This window comes from Mesoplodon densirostris, chromosome 11, assembly GCF_025265405.1.
Source record: "Mesoplodon densirostris isolate mMesDen1 chromosome 11, mMesDen1 primary haplotype, whole genome shotgun sequence".
Lineage (NCBI taxonomy): Eukaryota > Metazoa > Chordata > Mammalia > Artiodactyla > Ziphiidae > Mesoplodon > Mesoplodon densirostris.
This window is the reverse complement of record NC_082671.1, coordinates 40,052,558-40,079,115: the sequence shown is the minus strand read 5'-3', so window position 1 is coordinate 40,079,115 and position 26,558 is coordinate 40,052,558. Positions and strand designations below refer to the sequence as shown.

Here is a 26,558-nt window from a genome sequence, read left to right as displayed (position 1 = left end):
AGGCACATGAAAAGCTGCTCAACATCACCAATTATTAGAGAAATGCAAATCAAAACTACAATGAGGAATCACCTCACACTGGTTAGAATGGGCATCATCAGAAAATCTACAAACAATAAGTGCTGGAGAGGGTGTGGAGGAAAGGGAACCCTCTTGCACTGTTGGGAATGTAAATTGATACAGCCACTATGGAGAACAGTATGGAGGCTCCTTAAAAAACTAAAAATAGAATTACCATATGACCCAGCAATCCCACTACTGGGCATATACCCAGAGAAAACCATAATTCAAAAAGACACGTGCACCCCAATGTTCATTGCAGCACTATTTACAATAGCCGGGTCATGAAAGCAACCTAAATGCCCATCGACAGATGAGTGGATAAAGAAGATGTGGTACATATGTACAATGGAGTATTACTCAGCCATAAAAAGGAATGAAATTGGGTCATTTGTAGAGATGTGGATGGACCTAGAGACTGTCATACAGAGTGAAGTAAGTCAGAAAGAGAAAAACAAGTATCGTATATTAATGTATATGTGTGGAATCTAGAAAAAGGGTACAGATGAACCGGTTTGCAAGGCAGAAATAGAGACACAGAAGTAGAGAACAAATGTATGGACAACAAGGGGGGAAAGTGGAGAGGGGGGTGGGATGAATTGGGAGATTGGGATTGACATATATACACTAATATGTATAAAATAGATAACTAATAAGAATGTGCTGTATAAAAAATACATAAAATTAAGTTTTAAAGTCAGTTTCAAATATTTATAGAAAGATAAGGGCTCGATTTTACTAAAAAATGTTATATCTTTAAATGTATATTCATTTAAGATGAATTAATCTAGCATAGCATTAAAATTCCCATTAAGATTACTGGCAAATTCATTTGTTTTTGCAAAGTAACATAACCTTATGGGATAAGGACTAGCTTACAACCTTTAGAAAAAAAAATAGCAACAGTAGTCATGAAAGATACAGAGGCTGTCTTTCGGGTTTTTTTTGTACTTTGTTGAAGTGTTTAAAGAGCTGTTGGTTTTGACATTTTCCACGACAGACTTTATTTGATTTAAAGAACACATAAGATGTGGATTATAAGTGACCAATGAAGATAGTATTAAAATATTTTTAATTTGTTAGTTTTCTTTATTATCATTGAGCATGTAGACTACCATCTTAATTTTTGGCTAAGGTTTATTCTTATCCTGTCACTTAAAATGTAGATATCCTTTAAGGATTCGGATCACTTGCATGGGTGTTGGTGTGGATGTGTGTATGCATGAGCATGTATTTGGGCATACTTTCCCTCTGTACTCTGACTTAAGTTTTATTATAATTTTACAGCTGATATATATGGGGTTTCTTTAACATGTTGAAAATGTAGGCCTTGCATTTTTGTAATATATAGCAGACCTTGATTTTAAGCACTTCTTCTTTTTTTAACTTTTTTTTTAAATTATTATTTATTTATTATTTATTTTTGGCTGCGTTGGGTCTTCGTTTCTGTGCGAGGGCTTTCTCTAGTTGCGGCAAGCGGGGGCCACTCTTCATCGCGATGCGCAGGCCTCTCTCTATCGCGGCCTCTCTTGTTGCGGAGCACAGGCTCCGAACGCGCAGGCTCAGTAGTTGTGGCTCAGGGGCCCAGTTGCTCCGCGGCATGTGGGATCCTCCCAGACCAGGGCTCTAACCCGTGTCCCCTGCACTGGCAGGCAGACTCTCAACCATTGTGCCACCAGGGAAGCCCCTTAAGCACTTCTTAAAGGGGTAAAAGGAAAACCAGGATTCAGTTTTTTGTTACATGTCCTCAACGTTAGATTCAAGAATCCAGTCACTGAGTGACTATATATGGAATTGCTGATAGGTGCCTTGAACTTTGTTACTGCTAATATAATATAAAATATGAATTATAAGGCTAGTGATCTGCAAAATCCAAAAGACGCTTGAACCCGTTTTTTTTTTTTCTTTAAGTTTAAAACAAGTAAATAGTTACAAGTCTATGAATTGATCAAGGTTGCACTTCTTTGGAGCCTGCTCTTTTTGTTTAACTTTGGGGTAGGTTGGTTTTTCAGTCTGAGAGTTGATCTTTTATTTGTGATGAAGGGGGATGTTTTCTTAAAAGTACAAAAATATTAGTGGGATAGCATTGTGTGTGTAAATTTTGGTTGATATGGTTTTGTGTGTTTTACCTGTTGGTTTGTTAGGGTGTGTAAGTTTACTACAGGCTTTGTTAGAACAAACAGTAGTACAGTTCATTTTAACTGTTATAAAGTGAGAGTATAGAAGCTACAATAAGAAGTATTTGAAATTATAAGTAAAAACTTTAAAAAAAATAATACCAAGGATAAATTATAGCCAATTGAGATTGTCAGAGTTACTGATTTACCATGTTTATTTGTAACACTGTATTCATTTATTTACTTTTAGCAAATAACCTTGATTCTTGTTCAGGTTTGTTCTAGTGAATAAAAAAAATAATGATTGGGCCTCCCTGGTGGCGCAAGTGGTTGAGAGTCCACCTGCCGATGCAGGGGATACGGGTTCGTGCCCCGGTCTGGGAGGATCCCATATGCCGCGGAGCGGCTGGGCCCGTGAGCCATGGCCGCTGGGCCTGTGCGTCCGGAGCCTGTGCTCCGCAACGGGAGAGGCCACAACAGTGAGAGGCCCGCATACCGCAAAAAAAAAAAAAAATAATAATGATTGAAAGTATGCTTTTGAATTATATCCAAAGCATCCATCATAAATATCTTATAAGATAACCTATTAAAAATTAAGGAAGAATCTATCCTTTTCCACAAAATTTTTTTTAGTTACATGTAAAAAGAAAGAGCGATCTAACTTATTGACTTCTCTTAGTTCTTTGTAAAATTACCCTGATTCTCTAAGGTTGAATATTATGTAGGGTTTTTTTAAGATTAATATTTATTTTACTCATAGTACAAATTATCCTGAGGTTGTATTTACCTAGTTAAATAAACTGCATTAATCTAACAAACTAGAAGATTCTTTCCATAATAGTAATACTGAAGTGTGTACTTGCTTCGAATCATTTCATTTTTGCATTGCTGATCACCCCAGGCTGTTTTCTGCATTTGAATACCAGATTTTACTGGTCTAGCGTAGAATACTATAAATAGAATCTTTGATGCATCAGAACAGTGATGTCACAAAGGCCCTGGAAATCTCTGCTCTCACCTGTAACTAAAGCACAACTCTTCCTGCTTCTACTGTTCTCACTCTATTACAGTAGCAGGATGTAAAAGGGACATCAATGAGATGATTTATTGCTGCGGGTGGTGTTTAAAATCTGAATGTTTTACATTTGATGGAGCAATGAAGAATGGAGCAAGCTGTGAGGCTGCTCCAGTTAATCAAGGGTAGAAAGACATAATGTGGTTTGTATTGGTTGGTGTGGTATATGATGCCGTGATTTTGTTGATTGAAAGAGGAGTATATTAATTAAGGGGGTTATTTTTATTTAGGTTTGTTTTAAAAGTACCTGAGTTAAGTGCTTTATAAAAAAATTAATGACTGACCACATATCTCAAATAGGTTTAAAGTACTCTGTTCATTATAACTATATGATGATAATTGGCTGCATTATGAAAAAGATTTTTTGTTTTCTTCCAGTGTGAAAAACTCAAATTATTGTCTCCCATCATATACTGCTTATAAGAACTATGATTATTCAGAACCTGGAAGAAACAATGAACAGCCCGGCCTCTGTGGCCTAAGTAACTTGGGAAATACGTGTTTCATGAACTCAGCTATTCAGGTAGGTCTTTCTAAACAAAATGAAACTCATATGTTTTATGGTAATCAATAATACAAGGGGAATAGAGTTGGGTTTTACATGTCAGAATATGAGTATTATATGTGTTTGGAGAGTTTGTGTTTTCATGGAAGATTTAAGCATACACATTTGAATCATTCATTCTAAGAATATCTTATGATTCTCAGTTAGGTGGCATGTGATTGATTATCATATAGTAGAAGATTAAATATAAGTTCATACAAAAAATATAATTCCAAACAGAAAACCTAGGCTCTCTGAGAAGAAAAAAAAGCTAGTGAGATCTCTCCTTTATATGAAGTCTCTTGCTTTCTTTAGACATTGGTGGGAATTTCAGAGAATGATTATATTATGGTCACCAGTGTTCTAACTCTAAATAAAATTAGTTTTAAACCTTTTTTTTACCTTAATGTGAAATTAAGATTTGTAAAAATAAGAAAATTTTATGAACCTTTTGTATACATATTTTTAACAAATCACTTTCCCTTAATACTCTTTCAATTTGGGGATATAACAGATCACTGCCCTTTTTTTCCCTTTGTCTCTCCATAGAGCTTCCCTTTTCTTCCTGCTCTGTCTGTACCTTCTTCCAGTTTTACTTGTGAAATATTTATGTCTTTGATTGATTGTGAAGTAACAAGATCCATGTATACTTTAATATCACTGTTACTGTGCATAAAATTAGAGCTGGTTATTTTATTCCCCTTTTACAAATAAAATTCTGTATTTCAAAAAGCCCAAAATAATGGTATAGTATACTCTTTTGATATTTGAATTTTAACCTTCTTTTGGAAGTCTTTTTTTTTTCTTTCTTTTTTTTTGTGTGTGTGTGTGCAATTCTGAATTTTTATTTTTAAATCTGCAGTATTCTGTTCTCTATCTATATTTTAATACTGAATCTCCTATGCCCAGGAGGTACCCTCCAAAGATATAAATTAAATACAGATATGGATTGATAAGGACATTATTACAAATCTTGACTATCTGAGAAAAGTATAGGACTCTTTATCATCCAAAATTCAAAATAAATCCTTTGTACATAGTCATTAATCCAGTTGTTTCCTAAATGAACCATTGCCTTTATAGCATTCTTGAAAAACTAGAAATTTAACTGTCATAACTCTTGACCAGGAGTTGGCAACTTTTCTTAGACATGCACTGGGATGGGATGTATAATTGATTAATTCCTGATATCTTGGTTTAGAGTTGAGCCACTCAGGAAATAGCCTATCTGCTGAAGCAGATACTGTGTAGGTTAATAAACTATTCCTTTATAACCTTTCTTTGATGAGTAATATTGCTTATACTTTAATGTGAATTACTTTATCCAAAATTTTTTTCTAGGATCCCAGCACTAGTTAGACAATTAAATTTTAAAATATTTTATCTTTATTTTCCAGAAGAGGAGAAAGGGAACTCATCTGAGAAGATCAAGCCAAAACATATTGTTATCCTGGCAGTTATTTAGATAACAAAGTAAAGTGCATGGGTGCTGAGCTTTCAGATTAGGAACAGGGCAGACATATTGTAATTTTGTTTGTATATCTGTTGGACTACCCTGCCTAATCACTGAAAAATCATCTTCAGCACCACCTCTGGAAAATGTTTTATATAATCGGTGGTTACATCAGTATCAGAAAACCCTTTCTCATATCACCAATCATATTAATCGTTATACAACTGCTTATCCTTGCACTACCAAAGTTACTTTGGTTCTGGAGGCTTGATATTCTTGAAGTCTTTTGGGTTTTGTTTTGTTTTTTAACATTGTAGTATGGAAAACCAGTCTTGTTGCTTTTTCGTAAGGATTAAGACTAGGATTTTCAAAAAGTTTTAATAGCATAAGCATAAAAAATTTGAGTCTATTAGAACAAGAGTTAGTGTTCTTGCTAATCATTCATGGTAGTCTCTAGCTTACATTCAAACTAAATTCCTTCTAGGGCAATATTACATTCTAGTTTCCTGTGCCTTTGTTATAGTCTATTTAGTGTTGTCTCCATATGATTAACTCAATTTCTCAAAAACAAGTATTAAAATGAAATCTTCTAATCAGCCATGTTGAGCTAGATTTGGCATTTGTTGAACTATTTTGTGTATGTTTAAGGTATAAGAAACTTCATTTATTAGTTTTTGCTTCTGTTCAAAGCAATTTTATTACAATAGGTATGTCTAATGCTGACCTTCTCTTTTAATATATTTCACCTTTACATGTTTCATTTCAACTGAGATATAGCCATGAGGGTGAGGTTTGTTAGGGTGATAGTTTGTAATTTTCTGATAATATCATAAAGTAAGAAAAAATTTTCATGAAAATTTTAGCAAAGTATTTTAAGCAGTGGGTATTATTTTATGTCTGTATCTTGTTGGAAACTGTACTTTTTCTAAAATAAAACTCTCCAATCAAGTTGGAGAAGAGAAAAAATTAGTTTTAATTTTTGCTGCTTTTGACTTTTAATCCAAATCCAGAATTAGAAAAGCTAGTACTTCAGTTTTATTTTCTGAAAGCATCTGTGATTTTTAATTGCTTTAGATGTCAGCTCTCAAGTTGAAAATTCACCATAGGAGGGAATATAAAATGGTGACAGTAGCCTACGTTATTCTATTTCATGAACACCATGTAAGTTCTTAGGTCCACAGGTGAAAAGGGTAAAAGATAGTTAATAGAGTAGATTTTTTAAAATAATTTTTTTAGATATTGTTTCCTCAGTTATGCTTTATTTCAAGTTTCTTTGTGACTTCTGTGAAAGTGAAGATAATTCATGAACTTCAGAAAATATTATAAAATAAAATTTCTACAGATAATTTGTATTTTAATATAATTCCTTTTATTAATTCAATCATTCTAAAAATATGAGTGGGCATTAGTACATCAGGCAGTGTAATTATTTACATATTGTTAACAATATGGATGTGAAAACATACCTATTTTTTCTTTGTGAGAATGGGTTATGCTTAACCCATCAGTAGCCTTGAGATGATGAAATTGTTTGATAGCTTGTGATTAAAAACTTAAGCACCAATCTGAGTGTGATTTAATATCATTATTGTTATTATTCAATTTAATTATATTGATATTCAAGATTTTCTCTGATTTAATGGTACAACTGAGTATTAAATTTTTCTGATGAGTACAGTACTGCCACATAGTTTCAATTTATCAAGTTAATATTTACTGAATGGCAAACATGTGAGATACTTTTAGACATAGATCCTGACTTATGAAGAGTATAGTCTTGATATTGTGATTTTTCAAATGTTTTACTTTTAGCATGAAATTTTTTTTTAATTATTACTGTGAAAAGTTTAATTGTATCCTCAATATTTAAACAGATGTAGTGAAGTTGCTTTGGTTGGGTGAAGTGCCCAGAGTCCCATCTGCTTTCTTCTATTTAGTGGCCCCAGAAGCATTCTTATGGGATCCCAGGACTCTGAGGAACAGTTTAAAAACCATACTCTGGCTAGAGAAAAGAAAACAACACATTAAAAATTAGCAATATAAGTTAGAAGCACAGACTATGGAGTTACACTATCTGGATTGAAAACATCTCTACTACTGATCACCTGTGCTGCCCTGTATAAGTTATTTCTACAACTCATTTTTCTCCTCAGGTGAGGAAAATAATAGTACCCATATCTTAGGAGTTTTGTGGGGATTAAGTGCGTTGATGAATATAAAGCTCTTAGGATAGTGACTGGCACATTGGAAGTGAATAGGTATTAGATTATGATATTATTTTATCTTTTTAAATTGAAGGAGTCAAGCAGAATGACTTCGGGAAAATTCTACCATCCATAGTCCCTGTATTTATTTGTTCTCCTTTCCTACAAGTCTTATTCCACTTTGTCAGGACCTAGTGAATGAAGAAAGACTTGAATGTACTTTTAATTCTTTTTTGCTTAGTAGTATTACAATAATGGTATTTATCACCTCCATTTCTGAGCTGTGTTAATTTAGCTCTCCTAGGCATACTTGATAGGCAAGGGATATAACAACATAGAACTGTTCATGAATAGTCAACCTGCAGGAAATTTAAAATTCTTGAGTTCAGGTTATCTCTGGCCTCAGCCTCCTGAGTAGTTATGATTACAGGCATATACCACCATGTCCCAGTGGTACAAATAAGTTAACAAAGTAGTTTTCTAGGGCCCTAAATGTATTACTCCATTGAGAGAATGTCTAGTTTTTGAAATTTGCATTATTGGAGGTAATTTTAATTAGCATTAGTTGAGTAGATTTCAGGAGCACTCCAACCCTTGTCTTTTTCATTGTCAAGGCCTAGGAGGCTCATGTCTGGCCTCCTGAAAGAAGCAACTCTTCAGATGGATTTGAAGCAGGGGAGTGATATGGTCTTTTCCACTGGAAAGCTGTATGGCATGAGATAGTTGTTTTCAAACTCTTTACTTGGAAGTAATAGGTCTCCTTAAACAGACTCTAGGAATTCACTGAAAAAACTGATAGTAATCAAGGACCTGTTCATTATCCCTGTCACACAATGCAAAGTCAGTTGAAATTCCAGGCTTTTTTTTTTTTTTTTTTTTTTTTTGCGGTATGCGGGCCTCTCACTGTTGTGGCCTCTCCCTTTGCGGAGCACAGGCTCCAGACACGCAGGCTCAGCGGCCATAGCTCACGGGCCCAGCCACTCTGCGGCATATGGGATCTTCCCAGACCGGGGCACGAACCCATGTCCCCTGCATCGGCAGGCAGACTCTCAACCACTGCGCCACCAGGGAAGCCCCTCCAGGCATTTTTAAGGTCAGCTTCTTCCTGTGATCCGTTGGGTTAGGGAAAAAATCTTTCTGTAAATTCAGAAGAATATAGAAAGTTGAAAGTTTTTTTATAAGACTTAATTAAAGAGAATGAGTGATACTACACAGAAATAATATTCTTTTAGGAAACTAGATTCTCATTATAATGTAAAACAGTAAAAAAGTCATCACTAAAGCTATTATTTCTGTGTTCTAGTACTTCATAACTTTGAATGTGACTAAGTGTAATGCTTTTCTACACTTACCTGAGACTCTCATTTTGCATTTATTGGAACAAATTCTTGGAAACGCACTTTAACATGAAGCTTTGTAATTTTATTCAAATTAACCAAACTTACAGCTGAATAAATGAACATAGTTTCAATCACAAAAAGAAACACCTAACCCCGGAGACATAAGAATTTTAAAAAACAGTTTAGGATTTTAAAGAAAATGATGACTTCCGATAAGCTGAGAATGTGGCTGATTAAAAATTCGGATAATATTCCTAGGGCAGATTTTTATCTATCCAAGCAATTAAACTCAATTATTTGAGTTCCTTCCATACTATGTGCCAAAAATTACATGGCAAACTAGCATCAAAAATATGTTTAATTATCTATCAAATGACAACTCAATCAGATCTTTCCAATTTGATAAAGGTAAAGAAATGGAAACAGCCTTACTTGTATTAGAACCATTCACTTTCCCATCACAGGTACCAATGTTTCTACTTCTCCCTTGTTTGCAGAGAAAGGGAGAAGTATCCCTTCCCTTTAGAAAAAGAAAAGGGACTGGGAAAAGAGAACCTGAATTCTCAGGCAGCTTATTTATGGAAAGAGTATATATAGTAAAGTTCTGTAAGTATTTAGTTTTCATAACTGGAGCAGAAACGGTATCTCTGAAAAAATACCTTGTACCTGTGTAACTTGGCTAAAATGATTTCTAGTCACGAAAATATGCCTTTCTTAACCAACAGTCTTACTTGTCTGTTCTTCACATTCTTCCAAATTAATATACAAATTTCTCTAGGATTAATGCTTCTATTTCTGTTAATATAAACTTTCTAATGTTTTGTCAGTCCCTAATTCTATAATAGGAAATGACAAGAGTACAGGTTACAGGGGAAAGGCTTATTTCAAGGAGTTGTAAATAATTACATCTGATTTTAATACAGAATTGTTTTACATTATTTTTACTAGGTAGAATTACTTGCAGTGCTAACATTTATGGCAGCAGTTTTTAATATAATCACACTGAAGTATCTTTTATTGATTTTAATAACTACTCAAAGTATTTGTAAATGAAAACATAAGAAATGTTAATCTTTAATATATAATGGTGACTACAAATTTGCCCCCTCTAACAAAACAAAAGAAAAGTGTTTCCAGATTTACTTCTGTTACCTAAAAATCAAAAACAGTTCATTTTCTTGTTGTCAAAATCTTTTCTAAAATACATTTTCTTCCTTTAATAAAGGTATGCATATTATTCAACACATTATGATTGGAATATTCTTAAGTATATCAGGGTTATGTTCTAAATTTTATAAATTGGTATTATTGAATAGTGTAACTAGAAAATATAAGGTATTGGACTGATAGAGACTTTCAAAGGAGAAAGCCATGCTAAATTTCTCTTAAAGCCTTGTTTGTTGTCTTTTGCCTGTTTGTTCTAACGTATACATTTAAATTCTGGTCAGTTGCGGCTATGCTGTTTTAATTACTAAAAGGCCCTCATCTGTTAGATTTTTTTCTTCTAATATTACACTTAAGATCATCTTTCTATTTTAGTTTGTGCGTAAAAATAGTTTGTGGTGATGCATGTTACCAATGATCAACTTCATTAGTGTTTTCACTTTGCCAATAATGGATGCTTAGTTCAGTATTTTTTTTTAGTAGTGTATATATGGAAACCAATTTTTACCAATCACCTCTTTACAGTAATTTGTAAACTATACTATACTGGGAGAGTGTCAGTGAGTTGGTTACTGAAAACCATTGCTTAATTAATAATAATATTTAAAATAAATTACTAATTCTCATAAATTCATGTTAAAATATTAACAGCCCAGTAATGAACTTGCAGTATCTGATAGTAACAGTATCCTTCTTTGCATAGTAAAGGTTGTTTTTCATATCATTGTCACTTTCTTAATTTCCTCTTCTTTGCATAGTAAAGGTTGTTTTTCATATCATTGTCACTTTCTTAATTTCCTCTTCACAGACACCCCTGGGTTAGGGCATCTGTTATCCTTATTTCACTGATGAGGAAATTGAGGCAAGGAAAGTTTAAGTGACTTGTCGTTCACTAAGACAAGTTAATAAATGAGTTAAAACTGGGCTGTTATTCAGATATCCTGAGATAATGTATCTTTCATAATTATACTAGTCAGCTTGTAAGAAATGCTTTTAAAATGTTTCATTTTATTGTCACATATACATAACATAACATTCACCATTTTAACTATTTTTAAGTTCAGTGGTATTAAGTATACTCACATTGTTGTACAACCATTAAAAATGTTTTTATGTTTATGCCAAATTTATGGCCCCCATAATACAAGATATTCCCATAAGGTGTTCCCATAACTGTTTGCATGATTCAAACAGTTTCCCTGGGAGGTTATTTACACACTTACTCATTTGATGGTGTGTTCAAAATAGTTTAAGAGCTCCTTTTGGAATTGCTTTCATTCTTCTGAATTTCACTGATGGAGATTTCTCTTCCTTTGATGACAAAGTTGATTTTTCAAAAACCTGATGTTATTCAGAGCATTATCTGCAGAATATTATAGGTGATCAAGCTAGATAATTTTTTTCAAATAATAAATATACTTATTCAGTCATCCATTCATTTACTCAGCAAATATTCATCAAGGGCCCACTAGGTGCCTTTCACTCTGATAGGCAATAACTATACCATGGTGAACAAAACCAGTACTATTTCCATGGATCGTAGTCTAGTAGGGGAGATAAACATTAAATAAATTGTGAATACTTTAAGCATCATGAAAAGAAAAAATCATGGAGAGTACTCTGAGTATAACAAGAGCTGGGAGAGCACCTAATTTATATTGGATACCATGTTCCCCAGAAGTAACCTTTGAGCTATGACCAAAGAATAGGTGTTAGTTGGGCAGGTGAGAGTTGAAGTCAGATGGAGCAACAGCATGTGCAAAGCCCCTAAGGTGGGCAAGTTTGAGGAACCAAAGATGAATAACCTGTGAGATAATATTTAAATGGGGGTGGGATAAAATGAGTTCAGAGAAATAGGCAAAAGCCAGATCATGTAGGGGGAATATGGATTGTAATTATTAAAAGGCATTGAAGGTTCCAGGCTGCTATCATCTCACCTGGTTTATTGCAGTTATCTTCTAGCTGATTTCTCTGCTTATACCCTTAACTCCTATGGTCTGTCCTCACAAGAACAGCCAGAGCAATGTTTTTAAACTTAAGGCATTTCCTGTTACCCTTTGTCCTTATCACTAAATGCCTTCTTATTTCACTCAACAGAAGCTAGAGTTCTTAAAAGAGAATATAAGGCCGTGCATGATCTGGCTTCTGTCTTATTTTCTACCACTTTCCTCCATGCTCACTCTGCTCCATCCTCAGTAGCCCCCTCACATATTGCACAAATGTTCCTGCCTTGGGGTCTCTGAACTTATAATTTCCTACACTTGGAATGTTCTTTCTCCAAATGTTTATATCCTTACTTTCTCACTTCCTTTAGGTCTCTATTATCAGTCAGATTCTTCCCCACTCACTGTATACGATGGTAACTGCCCTCTCCCATTCCATGACCACCTGATATATGCTGTATATATATATTTGAGTTTTTTGTTTATCTATTTGCCTCCCTCTACTCCCAACTCATGCTCCATGAGCACAGGGGTTTTGTTTTAGTCACTGCTATAGCCCCATTACCTCAAACAGTGTCTGGCATGTATTGTAGAAGGCATTCAAATTAATGAAAAGTGAAGGAAATCACAAGTGTGTGTCTTGTTTTTGGCTTGTACATCATAATGTTAACATAATGGTAACAGTGGGAGGAGAGACACAGGAGAAGTAGGTTTGGGGTAAGGAGAAGATTATGAGTTAATTTTAGTCATGTTCAGTTTGTCATGCCAATGAAACATCCAAGTGGATATATCATAGGCAGTTGGATATTCTAGTATGGAACATAGACCAGAGGCCTAGGTTGGAAATAAAAATATGACTGTAGATGGTATTTAAAATCAGGGAAATGATTGCATCTGTGAAGTGAGGCCATCTGTGAAAAAGAGATCCCAGGACTAAGCCTTACAATATAACATTTGAATATAACATTTGAATATAACATTTGAAAGGAGGAAAGACACTACTGTTGAAACAGGAAAAAAAGAAATGGATTATGGACGCAAGTAGTTTCTAGATTTTGTAATGACTTCCATTATCCTAAAAGTACGAGACCAGATCATAAGCTAAGAATGAAAGAATAAGATTGCTCAGCAATGTTGAGATCTCATTGTTTGAGATCTTAATGTTTAGCTACATGGTGCATAAAATAGATGGGTTCATACATTAAAATGATTGGGTTCATCTAGGGCTGTAAAGAGAAAAGGTCAAAGGAATTAAGAGCAACTAGACTAATTTTCTTATTTAGCTAATCCAGTAAACATCCTTGAGACCTGCTCCATGCCAAGTGTTGTTCTAGACGCTGGTGGTACAGAGTTGAACAAGACTGTGCCTATCCTCTCGAATGTCGTGCTGTAGTGAATGAGATAGCCATATAAATAAATAAGGTGTAACATGTGACATGATAGAAAGCATGATCAGCCAAATGTTTTGAAAGCAAAGAAAAGAGAGCCATTGGAAAATAAGTGAGGCTTCACCAAGGAGGTGACACTTGAGTTGGGTCTTGATTTCATTTGATTGAGTATATTATTCATTATGACTTATGTTTGGTTCATCTGGTCATAAAAAGAGCAGTGACTTACCAGAGGTACAACGATAACATTATAGCTCATGCTTGTTACTACATTTTTCCACCACAAAAAACCCTATATCAGAGGGAGGAACACTCCCAAACTCATTCTATGAAGCCACCATCACCCTGATACCAAAACCAGACAAAGATGTCGCAAAGAAAGAAAACTACAGGCCAGTATCACTGATGAACATAGATGCAAAAATCCTCAACAAAATACTAGCAAGCAGAATCCAACAGCACATTAAAAGGATCATACACCATAATCAAGTGGGGTTTATCCCAGGAATGCAAGGATTCTTCAGTATATGCAAATCAATGTGATACACCATATTAACAAATTGAACGAGAAAAACCATATGATCATCTCAATAGATGCAGAGAAAGCTTTCGACAAAATTCAACACCCATTTATGATAAAAACCCTCCAGAAAATAGGCATAGAGGAAACTTACCTCACCGTAATAAAGGCCATATATGACAAACCCACAGCCAACATCGCCCTCAATGGTGAAAAACTGAAACCATTTCCACTAAGATCAAGAACAAGAGAAGGTTGCCCACTCTCACCACTATGATTCAACATAGTTTTGGAAGTTTTAGCCACAGCCGTCGGAGAAGAAAAAGAAATAAAAGGAATCCAAATTGGAAAAGAAGTAAAGCTGTCACTGTTTGCAGATGACATGGTACTATACATAGAGAATCCTAAAGATGCTACCAGAAAACTACTAGAGCTAATCAATGAATTTGGTAAAGTAGCAGGATACAAAATTAATGCACAGAAATCTCTTGCATTCCTATACACTAATGATGAAAAACATGAAAGTGAAATTAAGGAAACACTCCCATTTACCACTGCAACAAAAAGAATAAAATATCTAGGAATAAACCTACCTAAGGAGACAAAAGACCTGTATGCAGAAACCTATAAGACACTGATGAAAGAAATTAAGGATGATACAGACAGATGGAGAGATATGCCATGTTCTTGGATTGGAAGAATCAACATTGTGAAAATGACTCTACTACCCAAAGCAATCCACAGATTCAGTGCAATCCCGATCAAACTGCCAAGGGCATTTTTCACAGAACTAGAACAAAATATTTCACAATTTGTATGGAAACACAAAAGACCCTGAATAGCCAAAGCAATCTTGAGAAAGAAAACCGGAGCTGGAGGAATCAGGCTCCCTGGCGTCAGACTATACTACAAAGCTACAGTAATCAAGACAGTATGGTACTGGCACAAAAACAGAAATATAGATCAATGGAACAGGATAGAAAGCCTAGAGATAAACCCACACATACATGGTCACCTTATTTTTGATAAAGAAGGCAAGAATATACAGTGGAGAAAAGGCAGTCTCTTCAATAATTGGTGCTGGGAAAATGGGACAGCTACATGTAAACAAATGGAATTAGAACATTCTCTAACACCATACCCAAAAATAAACTCAAAATGGATTAAAGACCTAAATGTAAGGTCAGACACTATAAAACTCTTAGAGGAAAACATAGGCAGAACACTATGACATAAATCAGAGCAAGGTGGGATTGGGAGGGTGGGAGGGAGGGAGACACAAGAGGGAAGAGATATGGAGATATGTATATGTGTGTTGCTGATTCACTTTGTTATAAAGCAAAATCTAGCACACCATTGTAAAGCAATTATACTCCAATAAAAAAATTTTTTTAAAAAAGAAATCATATTTTACCATAGTAAAAACCACATTTTTGGGCTTCCCTGGTGGCGCAGTGGTTGGGAGTCTGCCTGCCAATGCAGGGGACACGAGCTCGAGCCCTGGTCTGGGAAGATCCCACATGCCGCGGAGCAGCTAAGTCCTTAAGCCACAATTACTGAGCCTGCGCGTCTGGAGCCTGTGCTCCGCAACGAGAGAGGCTTCGATACTGAGAGGCCCGCACACTGCGATGAAGGGTGGCCCCCACTTGCCGCAACTAGAGAAAGCCCTTGCACAGAAACGAAGACCCAACACAGCCATAAATAAATAAATAAATAAAAATTAAAAAAAAAAACACACATTTTTCATACACTCAATAAACACATACTGACACCTCCTGGATGCTAGACAGCAATGCTTTTTTGTACGTCTGCCAACTCTAAAAAGAGAAGTACCTAAATATTTTGAGCAGAGACAATATCAATGAAACAAACATATACTCTCCTAAAGTAATTAAGTCAAAAATGATGTTCATATGAATTTGAAGTGTTTACTGGAAAAATCACTCTTTGCTTTATAATCAGGTCCCATGTATAATTAAAAATATGTCTTCATTTAGATTTTTTTAATATATAAATTATTTATTTATTTTTGACTGCTTTAGGTCTTCATTGCTGTGCACAGGCCTTCTCTAGTTGTGGCGAGGTGGGGGCTACTCTTCGTTCCTACGCGCGGGCTTCTCATTGCCGTGGCTTCTGTCGTTGTGGAGCGTGGGCTCTAGGTGCTTAGTCTTCTGTAGTTGCACCACACGGACTCAGTAGTTGTGACGCACAGGCTTAGTTGCTCCGCAGCATGTGGGATCTCCCCAGATTAGAGCTCGAACCCATGTCTCCTGCATTGGCAGGCAGATTCTTAACCACTGTGCCACCAGGGAAGTCCTATTTAGAGAGATTTTGTTTTGAATATAAACTGAACATTGACTGACACACACATGACAATATACATACATACATATTTATTATGCATATATGAATGAATACATATATTTTTAAATAGTTTTGGTATATGATTAAGGTATTTTGTGTAATTCTTCAGTAATTGCCCAGGGCTTTTCTAAGCATTATGTACCTTACCCAAGAGAAAGCTTTCAGTAACTTTTTTTTTTTTTTTTTTTTTGCGGTACGCGGGCCTCTCACTGTTGTGGCCTATCTCGTTGCGGAGCACAGGCTCCAGACGCACAGGCTCAGCGGCCATGGCTCACGGGCCTAGCCGCTCCACAGCGTGTGGGATCTTCCCGGACCGGGGCACGAACCCGTGTCCCCTGCATTGGCAGGCGGACTCTCAACCACTGTGCCACTAGGGAAGCCCTCAGTAACTGTTTTTAAAAGAAAGTAAAAACAAGTTCTTGACCAAAATATTACTAACTGTTCATAAGGAAATTCTTAATAGCAAGATATAATATACTTTATGATTCCTCTTACATTCATTGAATACCATACCAAAAGTATCTGTATCATCATAATTATGCCATCATCTTCCTGAGACCGCTCTTACCTTCCCTGAGACTTGTTACATTAATTGTCTCTTCTTTGTTCTGTATCTTTAACCTCACCTCTTCACTGTCTTCCTTTACTCGTATATGCATGGTCAACTCTTTTTTGTTTAATGGGCTGGGAGGGAGATGGAGTGAGGAGGACCCTTGACCTTGAAAAGGGTGGTCTGTCCTTTCTCCCTACTTTCTCATGTCCCATTTGATAGCCCTCATGTCTGCAGCTTAGCACAGTAGTTAAAGCTTAGATTTTGCAACTTGACTGCTTGGATTCAAATCCTAGTTCTGTTACTTGTAAGTTGTGTGACCTTGGATAAGAAACGTTTTAGTTTATCTGTTAAATGAAGATAACATGCTTAAGTGCTTGGCACATAACAAGCAATGTGTAAGTATCAACTGCTGTTATAACATCACTGTGACCATCATACCACCCCATAGAAATTGTTTTTGGTAAGGTCATTCTTGACTCCGTTTCCTAGGCTCTTTGTAGCCCCTTTACCTTTGAGAAGTTGACATCTGCTTAAAAGTGACAAATCCCAGATCTTTCTCCACCATACTTCTCCCTCCTGAGTTTCCCTCCAAAATATAACTATTAGATGGACATTTCTGCCTAAACAATATTAAAGATAACTCAAACTCAGAATGTCTATGACTAAACGTATTTCCTAGAAACCCGATGCTTTTATTTATTATACTCCCTTATAGGTGCAACCATTAATTAACCCAAGTCAAAACCTGAGACTTACCACAAGTTCTGTTCATTCTACTGCCTCTTAAATGTCCCTTGTATCTATCTTTTCCTTTCCTGTCAGTACAGTATTTTAACACTTGAGCATCTTTTAAGTGAGCTGTTGAAAAATACATCTAACTCATCTCTTTGTTCCATCATTTATCCTCTTCTGATCCATTTAGTACACTGCTCCCAGAGTCAGTTTTTAAAAGCAAATACCTCCTTGCTTAAAACTCATTTCCGGGACTTCCCTGGTGGTGCAGTGGTTAAGAATCTGCCTGCCAGTGCAGGGGACACGGGTTCGAGCCCTGGTCCGGGAAGATCCCACGTGCCGCAGAGCAGCTAAGCCCATGCGCCACAACTACTGAGCCTGCGCTCTAGAGCCTGCGTGCCACAACTACTGAAGCCTGCTCGCCTGGAGCCCCTTCACCTACACTGGGGAAAGCCCACACAGCAACGAAGACCCAATGCAGACAAAAATTAATTAATTAATTATTTTTAAAAGCCTCATTTCCTATCACCTAAAGTATAAAATCCAAACTGGACCCTACCTAGCTCTTTAACCAAAACTAAAGGTTCTTGGAATTCATTAAGTTTCAAATCTCTTTATATATAATGTTACCTCTTCCCTAGTTGCCTTTCACACACACATATGCGTGCATGCGCACACACATACAAACACACACACACACCTTTTCCTCTGTCTCTTCTGGACAAATACCTACTACACAGTAAGAATCATGAAATTAGAGGCTATCTTTGGTTTTCTTTTATATCCCCAATGTTTGGTATAATGCCACATAATAGTAACTACATTAGAACAGTGTTTCTTACAGTGTTTGGATGAGACAATGCTTGGTCAACAATCAAATAACTGTAGAAATTAGGCATAAGTGAATGATCCAGAACTTTTATAGCAGTTAGGTTAGTTTCATATCTATTAAATCTAATAATTTTAAAATGGGTCTTTCTTTTCTGTATGTTTTCTCTTATTTCATTTTTCTAGTGGTTCATTTTTGTTTTCTAAAAAACTTTATAGAAGAATCAGTCTGTGACAGTTTGAAAATTTAAAAAGATACTAGTCCTTCTACATAGATGATTTGAGAAGCACTGCATTAGGAAAATTTACCTGAAATATTTAGTACTTGACCTGTACCAGATTAATGATATTTCTGGAGCTGTCTAAATGTCAAAGAGCACAATAATTTTTAAAAGAATTATAGCTTTTAATATATATATTTACTTCTTGCAAAGACCTACCAATCTATATAAAGTCTAATAAACACTATAGCTTATGTTCTGCTGATGTAGCCAGTCTGATAGTACTTGAATTGGGCTGCCATGTTCATCACAGCTTGGCAGAACATACCCTACTACTCTGCAAATTGTTTCTTGAACGATTTCACAATGAATGGCATGAAAACATCATTTTAGAACAGTATTTCTGTATTTCTAGTCTCATAATGGTCTTCTGTTCTTAATATTTGTTGAGTGATTAATCAAATAAATTTAAAGTTCTCTTTTATTATGAAAATAGTTAGAAACCTTCATAGTTATGTTATCACATAGTCCTTAAATTTCTGTTTCAACTCAGCTTAAATATTAATATTGTCAATTATGGGCCTAGTGTAATGAAATGATACAGAGAAGTATATTACTTGGTAGTTCTTTCAAAGAATGTAGTAAGTCAGTTAAACTTTTTTAAAAATTCTGCTGTCCCTTTCTTTATGCCTTAGCAGGATAACTAAAAGATGAATAAATCACATAATTCTTAATACTAATTTATTCAAAAATGTTTCTTTACTGAATATTATGTTCAGGGGACTGAACAAAACTATAAAACACTTGTTTTTTCTTAAAACCTTTCACTATCTTGCTTGCTTAAAATTTTGACATTCATTTCATTGTGAGCCAGTTTTGAATTATTAATAGGGTAATTAATAGGTAATTAATAAGCTACTAAACATTAAAATTGAGCTAATAAGCTTTAGTTCTTTAAAATAAATATAACTTACACTAATATTTATTAATGTTATTAGAACCATTTAGCTTGAGCATGCATCCCATAAACTGAATATCTAAGCATAAAAATCATTCAATAAATAGCCTGTTACTTTAAAAAAAATTAAACAATTGCTGTTACAATCTAGTAGTTTTAAAGCATCATACAACTACCTGAAGCTTATAACATCATTGTTGATCTAATCGTTATCCCAGAAGCTTTCAAATTTCTCTGTATTGCAAGTGGATCTTCTATCCAGTTTCTACTTTTAGCTTTTAATATGAAAAAATCACTGGTCTTTATATAATCATGTTTTTTTAAGCATGACATCTCTAGTTATAGGACTTACTCACTGCAAGTAACAGGGTAGTCCTTTTGACAAAATTTTCCTTCCTCAGTCCCATAGATGAGGAGGGGAAAGGCATTGACATTTCTTTGCTAGCCAAAAGGTTTCCCATTAGTTCTCATACTTCCCAAGCTTTCATAATAGTTCTTAATTAAATTCAAGTAGCGTGTGAAGAGAGATTACATAGAATTTGAAGAAAGGGTGACCGCAGGGACTTTAAATGAAGTTTAATTTTATTCATGTCCTAAGCATAGTGACCAGATTAATGATAAACATGAAAATGTTAGAACATCTTTGTCCAATTCAAAAATACTGTCTTTAGACCTACTTTATGTAAAATTTCAATATTTTAAGTCAAGTGTACAGCAGTTCTCTCTTCACTAACTAGGTGAGAGAGGGAAGAAAACATACTTAAAGTTTTTTAAAACTAAATAAATAAAAAGAAAGTTATATTGACTTATATTTTACTTACACAAATTTGTTCTTTAAAGAAAGCTTGAAGAGAGAATGGAAATGTAAAGCAAAATAGAGCTATAGTTGTATTTGTTTGCCTAAAATATATGGAGAAACTTCAGAACTGATCTCAAATATAATGAGATTTGCCTTTCCTAGGAAAAATAATAACAAAGGATAAAACATGAAGTGTCTTAAAAATATCTCATTTTCCAAACCTCCGTGGTGAAGGGGCAGGCTTATATTTGTAGTTCTTCATTGTAAAAGTCTACGTCATAGTTTTCTGTCTTATCCACTACTTTTTTACAGAATTTGAGCCAGTATCCCAGTTTTAATAAAATGCTTTGGAGTTATACAGTACCTTTTTATAACGTTTATACTCTTGTCATGACGAATTGAAAAATAACAACATGACAAATTTGAAAATTCTTTATCCATCTAATCTTAAAAATCCAAAATAAGATATTTGGGGGTATTCTAAGATTACTTTAACCATGGATTACTTTAGGTTTTATTTTTTAAATCATAAGAAAATAAAATGGTTTCCTCATTTTAGATTGGGTTTTTATTTTTAGTATTGGTCAGTTTGAAAGTGTAGCTACTTTAAGAGTTGTGAGTGGCGTTACATTTTGATCAGTTACAGAATGAGTTACACAACTCAAAGGCTTTAGGTATTCAAAAATTAAGTTTGTTTTCTTTCCTGTTCTAGTTACCGGTTTACTAAAATAGTGAGCATACATGATCACTTGAAAATTGGGCTTCTGGAGCACCTGAACAGAAAGGGAGTGGTTCATATTCAGCATTACAAAAGACAACTTTCTCTTTTTGAAGGGGATTACTTTGACTATTTTCCAGGTACTGGGGAAATTCCAGATTCATTACAAATTATTGGGATGGCTATTAATTATTCATTTCCTAAAATATGTTGATTATAGACTTGAGATTTGGTTATATAGTAGAACTTTATTTCAATTCATCAATTTTTTAAAAATATATAGAAGTTTATAGTGAAATACAAAATTGAGACTCTTACATGAGTCACTCTTTCAAAGAACTCGAGAAACATCAGTCTTACTGATCAGAACATATTTAATGGAAGAACTTTTTGAAAGTAATGTAAGAGGAATAGGATTTTTGCATGTGTATGTAAGGAAAAGTTATGTACAAAATATTGTAGTCTTTCCATGAAATTTAAGTAATGAGAGAGAATCATACTTCACATAATATTCCAATTTTAGGATGTTGGGTTAAGCGCAGAAATTTATAATCAGAGAGTTTTTCATAGATAATTAATACTTTATAAAATAGTCCAATGGTATATGCATTCTTTTTAAAAAAGTTCTTCATGGTGACAGTGATTAAAGGTCTGTATACATTGAGCCATATAGAATGTCCACTGGATGAGATACTTGATTATTTAGAAGAATTTTTTTAAGAATTGTGGTGTCTAGTTCCAGGTTGATTTGGGAAAAAGAGTCTTCATGAAAATATATTACTAAATATTTTTCTTTCACATATCTTTTATTTATATGGATTTATCTTGACGGTTATTTTTTGGAGTATTCACAATAGTTATTTTTCCTTCATTAGGAAAGCCTCTTTAGGCATTATTTGGACTTTATTTTTGAACTTGTAGAACTTTAAATAGGTTATAGTTATGTAACAGGGTGCAATTCAGATCTTAGTCAAGTGTTTTCCCACTGTTCTCAGTCTCTAAGGACTGATTTACTGTATAAGTTTTTATTCATTCATCACATACCTTTATTATGGTATATGCCAGGCATTGTGCTAGATGCTAAGTTACAAAGGTGAATAAGACATGGACTCTGCTCTCAAGATAAGGACAGTCTAAGTGAGTTCAAGGTATAACATTAGTCCAGAAGAAGGAATGTTCTTCCTTGAGGTGCTGAGATGTTGAGATGAGTTTTAAAGAATAAGTAGGAATTTCTTAAAGGGGAAGAATGTTCTAAGAAGGGGAGGAGTACATGCTAAGGCTCAGTCTTAATACCTTAAACTAAGGAATATATCTTAAGACCCCTTATTCAAATTCATATTCAAGAATACTCTTACTTGCAATTTCCATTTTAAATGCATATGTGAGCACAAGTAGAGAACTACAAAGCCATTTTGAGGAACAGATACATTTGCTCACAAAATGATTGGCTTGCACATAATACACCATTCTCATCATTCCTCATGGATCAACATCTTTTCATGCTAGCTTATATCCTCAACCTTCCAGTTAGCCAGCTGTGAAGATGCTTTATCACAAAGGCTAAATTAATGAATGCCAAAAGTCTACCATACACTAAATATGAAACTTTAGTATTTCATATTACCATATACTAAATGTGAAAGTTTTTTTAATCCTTAGATCTTCAAATGCTCTTGTCAGTTTTGCACACTATTAACTTGCCTAGGGATCATAAAAAATATTTAAATAAATAATTTGCCTAGTTAACAAGTGCATTTGCCTGTTGATTAATGTAGCTTTTTTACTTTTTCTCTTTTGCATCAAGAATTGAAACTACTAGTACAGAATCTTTTTCTTCAGTCTGATTATTGCTTTATTTTTAACATGTTATTTGACAGAATTCTACCCAATATTAGGACCAACTCTAGACACAATTATAATACAAACAAAATGTGGCTTGAGATACATGTTTTATGGTCAGTCACATTACTTCATTTATGGACCTCATTTTTTTGGTGATGACTTGTAATAGGTGGTTCTTAAACTATGAAAGTGTTGGCATTTGTCAGTGTCAGGCAGTTGAAATCAAATGAATTAACAGGTGAAGCTCAAAATGGCATGTGACTATTAGAATGGCACAAAACTCATAAGTAGCTGTAAAAATAACATACTAATACTGTTTAAATAATCCTTTTTGTTTTTATCATACATTCATATATATTCTCAGGTTTTGTGGGGGGTTTTTTATTCTCAGTTTTTGCTAAGAAAAACCATGTATGTTAAGGATGAGGGTTTTGTTTTGTTTTGTTTTGTTTGCCGTTCAGGAAACATTGAGAATAAGAGATATATCCACATAGGCACAACATATGTTGTATGATTTCTAGTCCATATTACATTACTGGAGTAAAGTATCATGAGTTAAAAAGGACATTTCCTATGTCTACATATGTAGGACTTCTAATATCTACATGCCTTAAGAAAGGAATTGTTCTGGAACAGTCCCAATCAGATAGGAAAGTGATGTTTTTTATAATAGAAGAATCTTTGAGAGAAATGCTTCAGAACTTTGGTTATAGTTTTTATTATTGAACTAATGAAAGTTATCTTTATTCTTTAAAACATTGTATTTAATGGCAGCCAGTCCAAGTATCCAATTTTCTTGTAATTGTCGAAGATGTTCATGTTTCTAAGATAGCCTCATGTTAAAAGATTGAATAATGAGTTGCATAAATTAAAAATCAAGCTGTATTATGACCAAATTTAAGAAATGGGCTTCTTTCTTCTACCAGAATGATGGCATTGAATACTGATGTCACCTGGAGGAAATATTTTAGTTGTTTGAGCTTTATTACAATAGTTCCTTGAAATTTATACCAAAAGAGAACTTTTAATGTTTAACTGGTTTTCATATTATTTCAAGAATATAGTGACTCCTATAATAACATTATATTCAAGGTGAAGGAGAAAATTATGGTATTTTCAAGATGAGGAAAATAGTCTAACATCAGTTTAGTTTTTAAACTATTACGATCTATGTAGTAGAACAGTTAAATCGGCTATTGAATTTCTGTATTTGTGTTTTAGAAAATTTTTAGAAAAATTAAGGTTGTGAGTTCCTTAAAACATTATGTTCAGCAAATAAGATGCTTTGGGGGACCATTTAGTATTTAATAGTTTACATTTAAATATAAAGTTTATCTCAAAATATATTGGTTATGATATCTTGACAGGAAATACAGGCAGTTACTTATTAAGACTATTTGTATTTTGTTGTTTAGTTTGTTATCAGTGAATTATAATCAGTTTCAAACTGGCATGAGTCACTATGAAAATAAGCACTGGTCTCTGTGTCATTGACTTTTTAAAAATACAAGTAGAGGCCCACTACAAAGCAGATGGTAGATTAAATGAAAGTCAAACAAAAGGGGACCAGGGAGTTTTTACTAGGTGCTGTCTTTTTGGATTTAGTATTCAGGTAGAAGTGCTTGAAGAAACTTGAAATTATGCATTACAAGCAAAAATATTTTTGCCTCACTTTGTGATATTTCATTCAACAACATTTGAGTACTCTGTGCCAAACGTTGAAAGAAAAGAGTTAAGAAAAAGAAGAAGAAATGGAGGATAGATACATTAGTAAATATAGGCAAAAAACATTTTAACTAAGCATGCATTTATTGTATACATGCTAAATGCCAAGGGACATTGTGCTCAGTGCTAGAGACATGAATTTAAAGGATATCATGATCCTGCTCTCATGGAAGTCTCAGTCCATTTGGCAAGACAGACAACCTAAAAATTAAAGTTACAGTATATTATAAAATAAATGCTGTAATAAAAGTAAGCAATAAGGAAACATACAGGAGGAAACACTATAAGGGAACCTGGGAATCCTTCCCAGACAGGATACCTGAATGGTTTAGTAGAAGTTAGTAAGGCAAAGAAGGTATATTTCATATAGGTAGAGTAATGAGAACTTAAAAAGTGAGAGAATGCATGGAGGTCAAAGAACCACAAGTAATCAAATAAGGCTGGGATGGAAGTTTTTTTGTTTTTTGTTTTTTTAAAGGTATTTTATTGACAAGGCATGAAGCTAAATAGATGGGCAAAAGACAGACCCTTCTAAAGATTTGAAATTTTAATCTGAAATTGCTATTAAAGGATTTGTAGCAAGGAAGTGACATAATTAAGTCATAAATTTTAGTGACAAATTTTAGAAAGATCACTCTGGATAGTATGGAAAGCTAGATTTTCAATTATAGTTGGAAGCTCTTTGCAAGCTAAGGATAAACATGAATAATTAGGTAAAAACAAAGCTCAAGACTTATTCATGTTTGCACAACTTGATTTTTTGAAGTGTTTAAACGATAAAGCATTAGGTGCTTTATATAATTGTTACACGCAGTAGTAGAATATTATATTCTTAGTATAACCCTGAGCTGATCAAATATAAGGATTTGAAAAGTAATTGATAATTGTTGTAAATGCTGTCTGACCTCCAGTTTGCCTCATCGACTATTTAGTGTTGGTCCTTTTTGTACTAAATGAGATGATACTGCTAAGTGATGGCATTTATGCCCTATGTGGTCATGGTGTATTCTAGGTTGCCTGGCCCTACCTCCAGTGCTGGGTTTATAATTAAAATGACATATATTACAAAAAGAAAAGAGAAAATGAAACTCAGAAGGCCTGTAAGAATTATGGAAGTTTGAGATATAAAAGGAATTAAGAGGAGAGGTAGAAAAAAAGTCTCTTCCCTAACTACTTCCTACACTGTAGCTTGCCTCTTGTTCACATAAAATATTTTACTGTTGAAAAAGACATGTAAATAACTGTACAGGCTGTATAGCCCACCTCAAACATTTTTAAACTGTTGATATTATTTTCATTGCCTAAGAATAATACAATAACAAGTCCCATGATATTATGAAGAGTTCTCCCTTTTACCTTGAGGTAGGGGCCAGACTGCCAGTTTGGACATTATTATTTTTATTAGAAAATTCCTAAATAGATATCATAGTTACATGAGTACACATAAATTGATTTATAATTGAAACCACAAAATATAACGCCGTAATCTATTTTTAAGAATTGAATATGCTTGGGCTTCCCTGGTGGCGCAGTGGTTGAGAGTCCGCCTGCCGATGCAGGGGACACGGGTTCATGCCCCGTTCCGGGAAGATCCCACGTGCCGCGGAGTGGCTGGGCCCGTGAGCCATGGCCGCTGAGCCTGTGCATCCGGAGCCTGTGCTCCGCAATGGGAGAGGCCACAACAGTGAGAGGCCCGCATACCGGAAAAAAAAAAAATTGAATATGCTTATTTAATTTTGGAGTTTTAGCCAAACAGTATATGACATATAGTCATAGTTTATAGCATCCAAGTTATCAGCATGAACTCAGCAGGCTGAACCTTTCATAGTTACCAAAACTATTTAACTTATTCCGTATGAGTGGTAAGCAAGCTTTGAAAAACTTTTATTTCCATTAATATAAGTCTGAACTGTCATAAGAACAGGTTTCTACTACTTTACGTGCAAGCAACTAGCTTCACTTAAGGCACTTTGTCACTTTACTCCAAGACAAATATCTTCCTGCAGCCAA

The 26,558-nt window shown here is 34.4% G+C and overlaps 1 protein-coding gene across 3 annotated transcripts in view; it reads left to right on the top strand.

The window, feature by feature from the left end:
* The window catches only part of USP15 (ubiquitin specific peptidase 15), a 137,213-nt gene that overhangs the window by 86,416 nt on the left and 24,239 nt on the right, over positions 1-26,558 (top strand). For 2 of the 3 annotated variants that reach the window (XM_060112013.1, XM_060112014.1), the window contains one exon: positions 3,631-3,775. In XM_060112013.1, coding sequence (XP_059967996.1) covers positions 3,631-3,775 — 145 coding nt within the window. Of the gene's footprint in view, positions 1-3,630; positions 3,776-5,193; positions 5,281-26,558 lie in introns of those variants that run through there. The other variant, XM_060112015.1, reaches the window with a different exon arrangement.